This window comes from Anabrus simplex, chromosome 8, assembly GCF_040414725.1.
Source record: "Anabrus simplex isolate iqAnaSimp1 chromosome 8, ASM4041472v1, whole genome shotgun sequence".
Lineage (NCBI taxonomy): Eukaryota > Metazoa > Arthropoda > Insecta > Orthoptera > Tettigoniidae > Anabrus > Anabrus simplex.
Genome location: NC_090272.1, coordinates 37,102,148 through 37,117,737, shown reverse-complemented (window position 1 = coordinate 37,117,737; position 15,590 = coordinate 37,102,148). Strand labels below are relative to the sequence as shown.

At 38.9% G+C, this 15,590-nt stretch overlaps 1 protein-coding gene across 1 annotated transcript in view; it reads left to right on the top strand.

Moving 5' to 3' along the window:
- The window catches only part of Cand1 (Cullin-associated and neddylation-dissociated 1), a 197,164-nt gene that overhangs the window by 167,391 nt on the left and 14,183 nt on the right, over positions 1-15,590 (top strand). Inside the window, exon 20 of the mRNA XM_067153221.2 lies at positions 4,438-4,681. Coding sequence (XP_067009322.1) covers positions 4,438-4,681 — 244 coding nt within the window. The remainder of the gene's footprint in view (positions 1-4,437; positions 4,682-15,590) is intronic.

Genomic DNA, 15,590 nt, shown 5'->3' with positions numbered 1-15,590 from the left:
ACGGTTCTTTTATGTTACCGGCCGTGCGTGTTTAGAAGGACCTGGCGTAGCACTTTCACTCTCAGTTTTTCAACGCTCTTCAAACTCGAGTAATTTTCACGGTCACTATCAATACCCTTGGAAACTCTTGATTCATTTTCCAAAATGTCATTTTTGCCATAATTGCCATCTAAAACACTATCTACAAGCGCTTTCAAAATCTCGTCATTACCACAATGCCGATTCTACTTCATGATGAATACTGAATACCTGTGAAAAAAAACTGTTGTTCAACAATCCCAGCATATCTCAGAAATACGAGGTTATGCCGAAAGTTTTTAGCAGCACGTAAACCGTAATTCTGAGGACAATGGGATTATTTTCATTTGAAAGAGCGATGTTTTTCGACCTTGGAACATGCGCGCGCAACCCCTCCTAGCGGTAGTTCCTCCACAGCGAGGGAAGAAATCACAGGCAGTGCTGAGTCAGACACGGTGCAAGATGGATCTGTCGCACCGCAATTTTTGACCAATGAATTTTTATGATTATAAAAATAAATTAAGTGCCGAAGAATGCCATTCTTCTTTGCTGTGTGTTTTTGGTGAGGCTGCCCCTTCTAGAGCCACAGTTGGAAATTGGTTTCGCGAGTTTTCAAGGGGTCAGCAGTCAGTTGAAGATGAACCTAGTCCCGGTTGCCCAGCAATAGCTGTGACTCGGGAAAACATTGATGCTGTGAGGGAAATGATCAAAGTAGATCCACATATTACATTTTGTGACATTGAAGGGACCTTAAATATTGGGTCAAGAGCAGCGCAGACCATCGTTCATGATTATTTAGGTCTTACCAAGAGATGTGCCCGTTGGGTGCCACATTCCCTGACAGAAAGCCAAAAGGAGGAGAGAGTGGACTGGTGTCATTTCATGCTAGAAAAATTCAATAGAGGGCAGTCCAAAGACACCTACAATATCGTCACAGGTGATGAAACTTGGGTCTACCATTATGACCCTGAAACGAAGAGCCAGTCTTCTGTGTGGTGCTTTCCAGAGGAGGAACCACCCACAAAATTTCGATGAAGTCGGAGCTCCAGAGAGAAGATGGTGGCAACTTTTTTTTCACCTCTGTGACCTTGGACACATGTCGTATAGCCAATGCTGAATGGTATGTAAATGACTGTCTTCCCAAAGTCCTTGTCACTTGGAGGTCACAGGGCTGCCAGAACAATGGACTTTCGGAAAGGGAAAAAGTGCAAGTGTTACCTCATCCCCCCTATTCACCTGACCTGGCCCCATGTGACTTCTTTCTGTTCCCTAAGACCAAGGGAAAAATACGTGGGCAGCGGTTTTCGTCAGATGAAGAGGCCATTGCAGCGTACGAGAGTGCAGTAAGTGACATCCCGAAAGAAGCTTGGACTGAAACGTTTTCTAAGTGGTTTCAGAGAATGGAAAAATGTATACGTGCTAATGGAGAGTATTTTGAAAAGTTGTAATTGTTGTTTTGCAAATAAAAGTTTTTTCTCACACTCTGCTAAAAACTGTCGGCATAGCCCTCGTAGACAGCATTATTTACCAACTTACTTGTCTTTAGTTAATTATAGTGTGTATTGTGAGAACTTGTACTGCTAAGGGAATCTAATATACGAAGATAAGCGAGACACTGCGTCATCGTGACCCCGCTCGTCAAATGATGAAAATGGGTTAAACAGGCTCAATACTTAAATACTTCCCAACTTTCTTGATGGATGCAGTATTTTTGCATTGTCTCTAAGTTATGGCTGACAATATGGGCAGTGCTGAGTAATGACTAGTGTGTCTGAATGACAGTCATGTTGCAATAACATTATCTGGCCCATTGCAGAAAGCAGCAGCAAAACTATAGTAGTCAGCTTGGCTGGCGGCGGTGAATAACAGAGTAAGGTATTCAACTTCAGATAAATATTATGCTTTACACTGCCATCATTATTTTAATATAACTTAACATTACGTATTGATTCAAGCCTTCAATACATTTCTGAATAAGATGATTTCAACAAATGTATTATGTGAAAAACATTTAACTACTATATTTCTCCGAATCCAATACGATGTTTTTTCCTCAGAATTTCATGTGAAAAATCACCAGTCGTTTTGCATTCACTGGCAGCTAATACGGTAACCACGCTGCTTCCCTTCTCTCTCCCTCCCCGCGTGTTCGCGCATAAAACTCAAACCTTCAGCGTCTACATCTTTATTATACATCTCTACCCACTGCAGTCTATTGTACAATGCCTCTGTGCAACGTAACTGGCTCTCGGAAAATAGTGAAGACAGAATGACATTCTACTAGCCTCTACAAAAACGTTTCTCAAATCCGCAGAGTAGCATTAGAACATTAGGCCTACTCTCTTGAACTAATTGCAAGGTCAACCATAATGTACTGTACTTCCGCACCCCAGCTGCGCAGGAAATGTCATTCGTATTGGAATAGCAAGGATGCGACCCGTAGAATTCTTAGAGTGGCCACGATTACTCAAGTGACAGAGTTATAATGCATCTACTGTACTTGAATCTTAGTAAAAGTAACCGTTTTGTAGACAGCAGGAATATTTTTGTGATGGATCGTCGTATTGTAGAGACATGTGGAACAAATATTGCTGGAAAATTTTTTATGGGTTTTCGTCGATATTATGATGCCAGTTTTAAGTTAATGGTTATTAAACACGTGGAAATGAAGAATAATATTTTGCAGCCGCAAGAAAATATGGCATAACTAAAGGCAGTGTTCGCCTTTAGCGTGAAGCCAAGGATAGTTTAAAAATTGCATACTGTGCAAAAAATTTATTCAGTGGCCCGCAGCAAGGACGCTTTTCAGGAGTTGAAGATGAAATTGTGAGATATGTGCATGAAAAACGCAAGGGCAGAATGGCCATATCACGGCGCACAAAACTCGATCTTCAACATCCACGTCTTCATTATATTGTGCGTCGCTAGCCGCTGAGACGTGTCGAGCGGCAGCTGGCTGTACCTAACGCTAGTAAGAGTTGTATAGACAACAGGAATACTTTTGTGATGGATCGTCGTATTGTAGAGACACATGGAACAAGCATTGCATGTTATAAATCTCATTCCGAATTGACGGTTATCACTTTACAAATAAAAAGTATTTATATGATCCTCTTTTTGTGGAACAAGTATTGCTAGTCAATTTTGAACAGGTTGTCTTCAATATTATGAAGCCAGTTTTAAATTAATAATTATTAAACATGTGAAAATTAGGAGTAATTGTGCAGCAACAAAAAAATACGGTATAACTAAATCCAATGTTCGGCATTAGCATGAAGGCAAAGTTAGTCAAAAATGCTACTGTACAAAAAAAGCATTCTGTGGCCCACAGCAAGGCATTTTAAAGTAACCGATCATGAAATTGCGAGGTATGTGCGCAAAAAACTCAAGTTCTGAAGGGCCATAACATGTAATGCAATACGAATGCGGGCTCATGAATAGGAATTCCCTGAACTTTCAAAGCCAGTATCAGATACCTCTGTGATACTTGTGTGTGTTTATTTTATTTCTCAAATTAAATTTGAAATTTGTTATAAATAAAATTACTATTTCACAAAGCACTTTTTAAGTCTGATTTAAATTTTTTGAAGGGAAAAGTGGGGGTCATCTTGGATTCGGAGAAATACTGTATTACTCTGGATGTTCCCCAGTTGACTTTTAGAAGAAGGAGCATGTTACTCTGAATTTTATTTATCTACATGTGCATGAGAAGATTGTTTTTCATTAACTGGAAAATAGGACTCATATTCATATTTTAAACATGATGTGCTTTTAATTGCATAATTGTGTCATTTTTCATAGTTGATAATTATTTATACATTTTATTAATAATATATAGCTGAGAATGATCCAGATGGATCGAAACATGTTCTACATAATTATTTTGTGAATGTTTTTAGCCATATTGAAACATATTTTAGTATTGACTAGGTGGACCTTATAATAAAAGAAAAGTATTTCATGTTTGTGTACTTATAAAATGATGCTACTTGAACATCCATCATATGTGACCTGTTGCGCAGAAAGGGACCCAAAGTTGGCAATGGAAATTGTATAGCAGAATTGAGCCAAAGTGCATTGCATTTCTATGTTTTAACTTCTTGCATTACCTATGAGTCTTCTTAACGAACTAAGTTAAGCAGCAGTTCAAGTCTCCATGAAAATGTTTGTACAGTTGGTAAAAAAATTAGTGAAAGCTGTAATGGCAGTTTTTCTCAAAATACCTTTTTGTTTTTAGCAACAGTCAATAATGAATATCTTCTGAAGTATTGCACCTAGAAGCGTTCAGTACCTTATGCCAATTTTAGAACCACAAAAAACTCAAAAATGAGAAGACTTTAGGCCTCCTTTCTGTGTGACGGGTCACACATAACCAACTTCGTCTTGTTAAATTTAGATGTTTGTTCCTCACTTTTGCAGAAAGAGTTAATACGTGAAGTGGAAATGGGCCCGTTCAAGCACACCGTTGATGATGGGCTGGATATTCGTAAAGCTGCCTTTGAATGTATGTACACACTGCTGGACTCGTGCCTAGATCGGCTGGACATCTTTGAGTTCTTGAACCACGTCGAGAATGGCCTCAAGGATCATTATGACATCAAGATGCTGACGTACTTGATGGTAGCAAGATTGGCCCAGCTCTGTCCCACTGCTGTCTTACAAAGTAGGTCATTTTATCATTCATATAGTAAGTAATAATTCTTCCCAGCCTTGATTGCCACCAGTTGGCCCAGCTTCCTCCTGGCTCTTCTGATTTGAGGAACTAGAAGGGAGTGCACTCAGGCTAGGGTTTGATTGAAAAGAGAAGTTGACCATCCTAGAAATAAGGTTTTGACCAAGCGAATGGCTGCACAGTTTGGGTCAAGGCATCATTGCCTTGTTCCCATAAGATCTGTAGAAAACAGCGCTGCATTGCTGCATGATGTCATTACAATGCCATGTTTGGGTGGTGGAACAAATGTCATGGCAGTAAAGGTAATGGCAACAAGTAAGATTATGCATTTAAACCTCAGTAATTACTCCTACAAATGCATGAACTGAAAGTGATATACACTGACAAATATACTGTAAAATCATAACATTCAACCAGTTACAACCCCTGATCTCTAGAAATCTAGAAAAATTATACATAAGAACAGTGAACAGTTGTTTGACAATTGTCATTTAACAATTTACTAGGCAGAATAGAGGAGAAGTGCTATAAAAATATTTTTACAACAAAAACATAAAACAGGAAAAAAGGAAAAAATAGGAACAAACAATAGATATAGCACAGTTCGTATTACATAGTTCTGCAAGAGATATTAGCTTCTACCTAATTTGTATGTTCATTGTTTGTGACTGTGTACCTCTATACAAAATATTCTAGAACTTGACAAGATTTATTGTCTTTCTTCTATTTCTTCTTCTTCATCCATTCCCTTTTCCAGATTCTCTGAGTAGGGTAGTGTACCAAAGCCCTCCACCTTAATCGATCTTTCCACCATTCCTCTTCTAGTACTTTATTGCTATTGACTCCTCTATTTGCAATATACAGTAGAACCTTGATAATTCAAAATCGGTTTATTCAAAATTCCGCCTAATTCGAAGAAGCTCTCATTCCCGGAAACATGAGATACAGTTTTGCATATTATTTAAATTGTTTAATTCGAAATACGGATAATTCGTAATTCGAAGTACAATGTCGGCCCCATTACTGAAATTCAGACTTTTAATTTGAAACTGCCTTTACATTTTAAAACAATAGTATGTTACAGAGTAATTTCAACTCAAAATTTATCCACATCATAATTGAACGTGTGTTCTGGAACACTGTAACATCACGCAACAGGCAGAGTACGGAAAAAATGAATCCGCGAACACTGGCGATGACAACAGCTGATGAAAAAACGTGGCTCATATAATAAAATTCGTAGGCACCAAACAATATTGTCATTGCCGATGAAACTGCATTGCTTTATTTTAATGCGAGCCCAAACAGTCTTATGGTTTTAAAGGAGAAAGTGCCAGCCGGGGAATCGTACAAGAGTGGGGGATGGGGGTCATTGTAGTGCGTAGCAATGCACGTGGAAGCGAGAAACTTTATCCCCTCGTCATAGGAAAGTTCGATAAGCCACAATGTTTTAAGGACGTTGGGCACTTTCCATGCCAGTATAAAGCATCTAAAAATGCAAACAGTACAGAAATCCAAAAAATAATGCATTTGCACAGGGGAACCAGCATAATTCATCCTCGTCTTTGATTATTTTTTTTCTTTTTTTGCGTGAGGTGTGTGTGTCAGTGATTTATCCAAGTGCATTATTTGAACATTGCAAATGCACCTTGTTGGATACATTTCGGAAATTGTTTTTTCCATGGCATTTGAAAGGTTTAAACTGTGAATCAAGGTGATTGCATGTATTAATGGGTCTTAGAATACTTTGTGACGTGGCAAGTGTTTACATTTCTGAAGTACGAGAGAAGTGCCATGGCAGGAAATCGTACAAGGATAGAATCATAGGAAAGTGTGATTTTAAGGACATCGAGTACTTTCTGTTTAAATACAAAGCATCTAAAATGCATACAGTATAGTAATCCAATGAATAAAGCACTTGCACATGGGAGCCAGCATAGATTTCTCCTCGTCTTTGAGTCGTGCTATTTTTTCTTTCTTTCGTTGCATGAGGATATGTTTGCTAGTGAGATATCCAAGTGCATTATTTGAATACTGTAAATGCACCTTCTTGGATACATTTTGGAAATAGTTCTTTTTTCCATGACATTTGAAAGGTATAAACCGTGAATCAAGGTTAACTGCATGCAATAACGGGCCTTAGAATATTTTGTAACGCGGCAAGGGTTGGTACTTTTGAATTGCGAATTGGCGGTTAATTTGAAATCGCGTAATTCGAAGTCCGATTTTCCAGTCCCAATGACTTCAAATTAACAAGGTTTTACTGTAGTCCACAAAAGAGCTCCTCCATCTCATTCTAGGACATCCCCTAGGCCTCTTTCCAGTGTCTGTATCCATGAATATTCTATTTGGTATTCTCTCTCCTGGCATTCTCATCATGTGTCCAAACCATTTTAGCTTTGCTATATCAATCTCTTCTTGAAGCTTGCACACTCCCACGCTTCTCCTTCTTTCCTCATTTGGTATTCTATCTCGTCTTGTCTTTTCCTGTATGCTCCTCAAGAAGCTCATTTCAGCTGCTTGTATCTTACTTTGCTTCCGCCTAGTTAACGTCCAGGCTGCTGAAGTGTAGGTTTATAATAGGATGAATATAAAACCTTCTTGCACTTCATTGGCACATCTTTGTTCCATACAATGTCTCTCACACACTGGTAGAATCTTGCAGAGTTCTGTATTCTTAAATCAATTTCTCCATCCAAATTTCCATCTTGAAATATCACACTGCCCTAATATTTAATATTTTTCACTACTTCAAGAGGTTCATTTCCTATTTTTATCACTCTCCTGGATTTTTTATTACCTCTTGTCATAATCAAAGTCGTACTCTTCGCAGTACTAATCTTCATTCCAAAACTCTTCATTTATTTCCTTCTCAGGTTGGCCACCCGTATGGAAAACTGGGGAAACCAGGAAATTTCAGGGAATTCGATAAATGACGGGCAAATCGGGAAATGTCAGGGAATTCAGAAAAAATCTGGAAATTCGTTCTGCCTTATAAAATGGACATACCGTATTTATCCGTTAATAGAAGCACATTTTTCAGTTTTTATAACATTAGTCTAGGGCATGTCTTTTATGCCAGGAATAAATTGTAAAGAAAACTGAATAAACGTTTAAAAAATCAAGTGTGATCTCGAACGTGAAGTAACCAATAGCATCAGTAGCTATATGGATAGCCTATAGCAAGCAGTAGCGACTATGATCGATCGATTGATCGATCGAATTTTCAATGTTATGATCTGCTTACTATTGAATATGCTGTGTTGTTGGGGAATGGCGAGCTTGTTGAATTAGGCCTATATTGCGTTCTCAGTTTTTCTAATCACTTAAATACATGGCTTCCACAACAAAATATGCATATAGACAAAATTCCACAACCCAATGGATGACTGTGTTTGTTTACTGTGTAATGACATGTGCAATAGGACTGTGTTTGTTTACTGTGTAATGACGTGTGCGCTAGTCACTACCTCGTAAAATGTAAAAACAAGACAACAAACACTGACTGAATGCAGGAAAGTGTGAAATTCACTTAAACTTAATACTCATTCGAGTGTTCAGGGTTATTATTATTTTTATTATTATTAAATGCGCTGACGTAGGTAAGCCTTGTGTAAATGTGTAATGCATCGTGACACCGTTTGGGCCGTGCCATGTTGAGTTTCTTCTATCTTTCGTGAGAGGGGTTCGGAAGTTTTCAGGCACGACTAGTAGCTTGTAATATCACGTGTAATTTGTGAATAGAGAACAAGATTTAAAATAAAGTGACATCACATCATAAGATGAAGGTTGTTTGTTGGTTAGGAGATTTTGAGTTTGTGAAGTATGTTTGTATGTATTCATTCTTGATCCAGCCAATCCCAAACCACCATTCATATAAATTTATATTGGTTGAGCTCAATCTTGAAACCTGTCTGCCAACTGTATTGTCTACATCACCACGTGGTTAAGCTACCTAACTCGGCGTGTATGGTATGTAAGTTTAATAGTGTTCAATGTAGTTGTAATTTTATTTACATCCGTGTGTTGGTTTACCATATAGTTCATCTGTGTACCATACCCCAGTATAGTTCGTGCAAGACAAGCAGCAAGAATGTGACTCGGCAAAAATTGACACCGTGGTATCGATCAGCCATAACCTCCTCCTTATGCCAGTCATTAGCCGCGAATAATTTATTTCTTTTACACTTAATAATAATGTACCTATTCTTGTTTCAGTGCCTGATATTGTTAGGAAGTGCATTCACTATCTTTGATGGTTTTGTGAATTTGTTTTCACTTGTGATTTTTGTGTGATTTTCATAGTAGGGTATTACATTTTACGAGGGCATCAACTGTTATCGAAGCAGTAGAGTGCTGGTAGCATAGGTAAGTCAATGCTCACTTGTTTTGCGAACTGTCAGTTTAGAAGAAAGCCGTGCGGAGTATAGGTCTATTTAAAGATTTTTTTACAATATACTTACTTCTTTTTTCAGTTAACAATGTCTTCATCAAAGGCAAGGAAAACTTTGTTTAATGAAATGTGGCTGCTTGATGATACTTTCAGAACATGGTTGAAACAAGTTTTTAGCATATTGCATAATATGTAAAACATCATTTTCTCTTAGCAACATGGGGAAGCAGGCATTAAAAAGTCACATGGGAGGAAAGAAGCATGCCAGTAGTGTCAAGTTTAGCCAGTTCTCATCATCCCTTTCAAGTTATTTAAAAAAAGGACATTGGAATAGTGAAGTAAAAAATGACTTAAACTCAGTAGATAATACCCTGGCCGCAAACACAAATTGTCCTCTGCGTGCCACAGCTACCACAACGAACTCTGACTCCACTGCTGCTGTTTCTGCTTCTTCTTCTTGTTCTTCTTCCATTAAAGAAGGTTCACCAGAGACGAGATGTCTACAGAATTATCTTTCAAGAGAGCAAGTAACCAAAGCTGAGATTATATGGTGCATGCATACGGTCATGCAACACTGTTCTGTACTTTCCAGTGAAGCTAGTGTACGTTTGTTCCCAGTTATGTTTCCAGACTCTGAAATAGCTTCGAAAGTTCGACTGCACAGAACAAAAGTTGCATATACAATCACTAATGGTTTGGCTCCCTATTTTCATAAGCTAGTTCTTGTTCTTGAGATGTGTCATAAGTGCACACATTTCACCGTTGGTTTTGACGAGTCACTGAATAAAGTTTCTCAGATGGGCCAAATGGATCTTGTAGTTCGTGGTTTCAATCCTGATACCAATGAAGTATGCACTTCTTATTTTGATTCCGTTTTTCTTGGTCACTCTACCTCCTCAGATTTGTTAAATGGTTTTTTGCGACCACTGCAGGGACTCGATCTAAAAAAAACTCTTACAAATTTCAATGGATAGTCCAAATGTTAATAAAAAAGTTCCTTCAGGATATTGGTAATTTATTAAGCGATGATGCAGATGCTCCTATTTTGGTGAACATCGGATCTTGTGGCTTGCATACTGTGCACAATTCATATAAAATAGCAGTAAAAGAAACCCAGTGGAATATTGCCGAGTTTCTTCGTGCTCTTCACTTCTTGTTTTGCTACGTTCCTGCAAGACATGCTGATTATACACATTATTCAGGTTCAAACGTATTTCCTTTGAAATATTGTGCTATAAGATGGCTTGAAAATTCTAAAGTCATTGAATGTGCTATAGATATCCTACCTAATGTTGACAAATATGTGGAAGGAACAAACAGAGACAAAAAAATCCCAAACTGTAACAGCTTCAAAATAGTATCAACTTCACTTAAAGATAAGCTACTTAAGGCCAAGTTGTCATTTTTATTATCTCTTGTTGGAGATTTGGAACCATTCCTAAAACAGTTTCAGACAGATCTTCGATTTGCACCACTCCTGTATGAATCTCTCATTGCAACAATGAAAAATGTCATGACAAGGTTTGTTAAGTCTGAGTCACTGCAGTCTTCAGAAAATGTTCTCAAAATTAATTTAGACAGTAAAGAAAATCTTCTGCCTACATCTAAAATTGACATAGGTTATGCTGCTAGAGCAGCACTTCGTGGCACTCCTGGATTAAATGATAGAGATATATTAGTGTTTCGCACAGATTGTCTAAGAGGAATGGTAGCTTTGTGCAAGAAGCTACTGGAACGGTCACCACTGGCATATAAACTGACTAAAGGAATTTCTTGTTTCGATCAAAGTGTAGCCAAGCAACCTCTAAGCAGCAAATGGCTAAGGGTAGCTTTAAATGCCTTTGTTGAAAACAAATGGATCTCGGGTAATGAAGCTGATCATATACAAAGGGAGTTCACTTCTGTGTGTGAGAATGATACTTTCAACGAAGTAATGAATTCTTTGTCTTCTAAAAACGAGAGATTAGGTCACTTTTGGTTCCGTACTGTTTTGCCAACAGTAAATTTAAACACAGAAAAGTTGGCTTTTTAAACACAGAAAAGTTGGCTTCATTTCTCAAAAAGATACTAATATTGTTTCATGGAAATGCTTCACTTGAACGTGGTTTTTCTCTGAATAAAGAAATTACAGTAGAGAACATGCTACAAGAATCCCTTGTAACACAAAGAAGAATATATGATGCTATCTCAAACCTTGGTGGAATTGAAAAGGTCTCAGTTAATAAGAACATGCTCCATGCTGCAAGGAATGCTCATGCTTTGTATATTCAAAATCTGAAGGAGAAACGTGAAGCATTGGAAGCAGAAGATTATCTGCAAAAAAATAAGAGCACTTTGTTGCTGAAAGAATTAGAAGAAAAGAAGCGGAGGGTGATAGCAGAAGCTTGACAGTCGTTGCTGGCTGTAGATGAAGAAATTTCTTCACTGAAGCAGTAATGGGTATTAACTTTTTTAAATCTTAAAGTTAATTAAATTGGACTAAATTCAGCTTCCAAGTTTTGAAATTTAATATGCACATTAATTACTCATTTATTTTTTGCATGTTAAGTTTTCAAAATGTATTTTAATATTACAGTCATACCTGGAAACTTCTATTAAAATTTAATTTTTTGTCATTGTGTGTTAGGGATATAATTGTTTTTATGTCTGGAAAACAGGGAAATGTCAGGGAATTTCAAAATCTGAATTTGGTGGACACCCTGCTTCTCCTGCAATTTCCACACCATTAGATTTTTCTGCCTAATCTGTCATCTTTTGTATCTTTCCCATCTTTAACTTAGCTATCACAACTCTGTGATCTCCTTCGAAGGATTCACTTGAGTGGGCTGTTACGTCTACCAACATTTTCCTGTTACCTTTCTCGACCAAAATGTAATCTATCAGAGTTTTGATTTTATCCCAACTATATCTTGTTATCTTCTGACTGTTTTTCTTTCGAAACCGTGTGTTACCAATGATCAGCTCATTTCTTCTACAAAAGTCTACCAAAATATCTCCAGCCTTGTTTCTCTTCCCATATCCTAATGGACCTATAATCTCTTCATCTCCTTTTCTTTCCTAACCTACTTGGGCATTCCTGTCTCCGATGATCACAACCTGTTTGTCCTGTATATGGTCTGCCAGATATTCAAGGTATTCCTCTAGATCCATATCTGTATTTCCTGTTTGTGGAGCATACCCTTGAATTATATCTGTAACACCAGTTTCAAGTCTCAGTCTGGCCTTAATCAACCTGTCATTTATGTTTTCCACCAATTCTAGGTATTCCTTTAGGTCTTTTCTTATGAGACCTACACCATTTTTGGCTTCTCTTCCTCCACTATAGTATAAGGTGTATCCTTTCTTTAGTTTCCTCTCACCTTGCTCTATCAGTGTCACTACATTGATGGTTGCTGTCTTGATGTATTTCGTTGCCGGGTCTTGGGCGGCGGTAAATAGCGTGACCCACTGTAAGGACCAATGGCTAAGAGCTAAGGAGTCCTTATAGAAGAAAAATGGGCCCTCAGTGGAGGAAATGCCACTGAAACCTCATATCAGCAGTAGCGTCTGTACTCCAGAGGAGCGGCTACAGAAGGCGTCTGTTCTCCATGTTAGGAGCTGCCTACAAGTTTCGGCTGGCAGAAGCTCTAAAATGCCTTTGGGAGTGGCGAACCCATCATAATAAAAGCCTATATGATAAGTGTACTGAAGATTTCTTTTCTGACATTTTATTGGGAGTGTCTGAGTATTCACGACCTCTCTTTGTAGCTCTTTTTAAAATTTTATATATATATAAATTAATGTTGTCACCACTTCTCAATTTATAGATGAAATTCCTCAATTAAATTTTCTCTAACTGATCTTACCCTAGGTCCCTACACATTTTCACATCAAAATCAACATAAACAGACAACTTCCACGTATTACTGTTATTGCTGTATTTGCCCATACAAATGTTGGAACAACTTCATCTTCTTAATAAATAATCATATTCCACTACACTTCTTACTTTCATTTCATCGAAAAAAGGGAATTTTTTTCTTTACTGCTTAGGGATGAACCAGCAACTGTCAAAATTCTAAAAGAAACATCTTGGAGGATTCCATAGTTCGTGTCCACGGAGGATGTGTACTTTTTCAATGTAGACAGCCCTGATAAAGGAATGTTCATTAAGAGTGACAATGTGTCTCGGGGAAAATGCTAAAAATGTTTCATTTCCTAACTGTTTGACTCTCTTGCTACACAGAACAATATTTATTTGATGTTTCAGTTTTCTCTGTTTTTAGCTCCCTCTCAGTCATTCTAGGTACATGAATGAAGCATTCCTCTTTGTTCTGGCACACTGTACCACTCATTTATTTTGGGAAAGTGTGGCATTTTGCTTGTCCACTCTAGGAATCTCATTCATTTATTATTTACACTATGTGATCAAAAGTATCCGGTCACCTCCAAAAACATACATTTTTCAGCTTAGGTGCATCGTGCTGCCACCTGCTGCCAGGTACTCCATATCAGCGACCTCAGTAGTCATTATACATCATGAGAGAGCAGAATGGGGTGCTCCACGGAACTCGCAGACTTCAAACGTGGTCAGGTGATTGGGTGTCACTTGTGTCAGAAGTCTGTATGCGAGATTTCCACACTCCTAAACATCCCTAGATCCACTATTTCTGATGATATAATGAAGTGGAAATGTGAAGGCACACGTACAGCACAAAAGCGTACAGGCCGACCTCGTCTGTTGACTGACAGAGACCGCCGTCAGTTGAAGAGGGTCATCAGTTGTAATAGGCAGGCATCTATCCAGACCATCACACAGGAATTCCAAACTACATCAGGATCCACACCAAGTACTATGACAGTGCATCAGGAGGTGGGAAAACTTGGATTTCATGGTCGAGCGGCTGCCCATAAGCCGCACATCATGCAGGTCAACGCCAAACGACGCCTCGCTTGGTGTAAGGAGCGTAAACATTGGACGATTGAACAGTGGAAAACGTTGTGTGGAATGACGAATCACGGTACACAATGTGGTGATCTGATGGCAGGGTGTGGGTATATGATATAGATGTCGATTCCTATAGGGAATCGGAAATATTTGTTCCGAATGAGTAAATTTATAATACATATGTAAATGGTCCGTTATTGGACATTATAAATTTTCCAGCTAACTCATTCTTGTTTGCCAGCGTTTCGCCCCCGTGTGCTAGGCTGGGCTCTTCAGTTGGTACCTAGCATACCTACCAAGACGCTGGCGAGTGCATACCGTGGAGGCCACTGCATAGGCTAATTGTAGCCACCGGCAGTGCCAATGCACTATGAGAAACTTTGTCCCATTACCAAAAATTGATGCCTGCTTGGCCATCAGATTCTATAGATGTCGAGTCCCATAGGGAATCGGAAATAATTGTTCCGAATGAGTATATTTATAATACCAATGTAAGTGGTCCGTTATTGGACATTATAATTTTGCAGCTAACTCATTCTTGGTTGCCAGCGTTTCGCCCCCGTGTGCTAGGCTGGGCTCTTCAGTTGGTACCTAGCACACCTACCAATTATAAATTTACTCATTCGGAACAAATATTTTCGATTCCCTATGGGAATCGACATCTATATCATCTGACGGCCAAGCAGGCATCAATTCTTGGTAATGGGACAAAGTTTCTCATAGTGCATTGGCACTGCCGGTGGCTACAATTAGCCTATGCAGTGGCCTCCACGGTATACACTAGCCAGCGTCTTGGTAGGTGTGCTAGGTACCAACTGAAGAGCCCAGCCTAGTACACGGGGGCGAAACGCTGGCAACCAAGAATGAGTTAGCTGGAAAATTTATAATGTCCAATAACGGACCATTTACATTGGTATTATAAATTTACTCATTCGGAACAAATATTTCCGATTCCCTATAGGAATCGACATCTATATCATATACCCACACCCTGCCATCAGATCACCACATTGTGTACCGTGATTCGTCATTCCACACAACGTTTTCCACTGTTCAATCGTCCAATGTTTACGCTCCTTACACCAAGCGAGGCGTCGTTTGGCGTTGACCTGCATGATGTGCGGCTTATGGGCAGCCGCTCGACCATGAAATCCAAGTTTTCCCACCTTCTGATACACTGTCATAGTACTTGGTGTGGATCCTGATGTAGTTTGGAATTCCTGTGTGATGGTCTGGATAGATGCCTGCCTATTACAATTGATGACCCTCTTCAACTGTCGGCGGTCTCTGTCAGTCAACAGACGAGGTCGGCCTGTACGTTTTTGTGCTGTACGTGTGCCTTCACATTTCCACTTCATTATATCATCAGAAATAGTGGATCTAGGGATGTTTAGGAGTGTGGAAATCTCGCATACAGACTTCTGACACAAGTGACACCCAATCACCTGACCACGTTTGAAGTCTACAAGTTCCGTGGAGCGCCCCATTCTGCTCTCTCATGATGTATAATGACTACTGAGGTCGCTGATATGGAGTACCTGGCAGTAGGTGGCAGCACGATGCACCTAAGCTGAAAAATG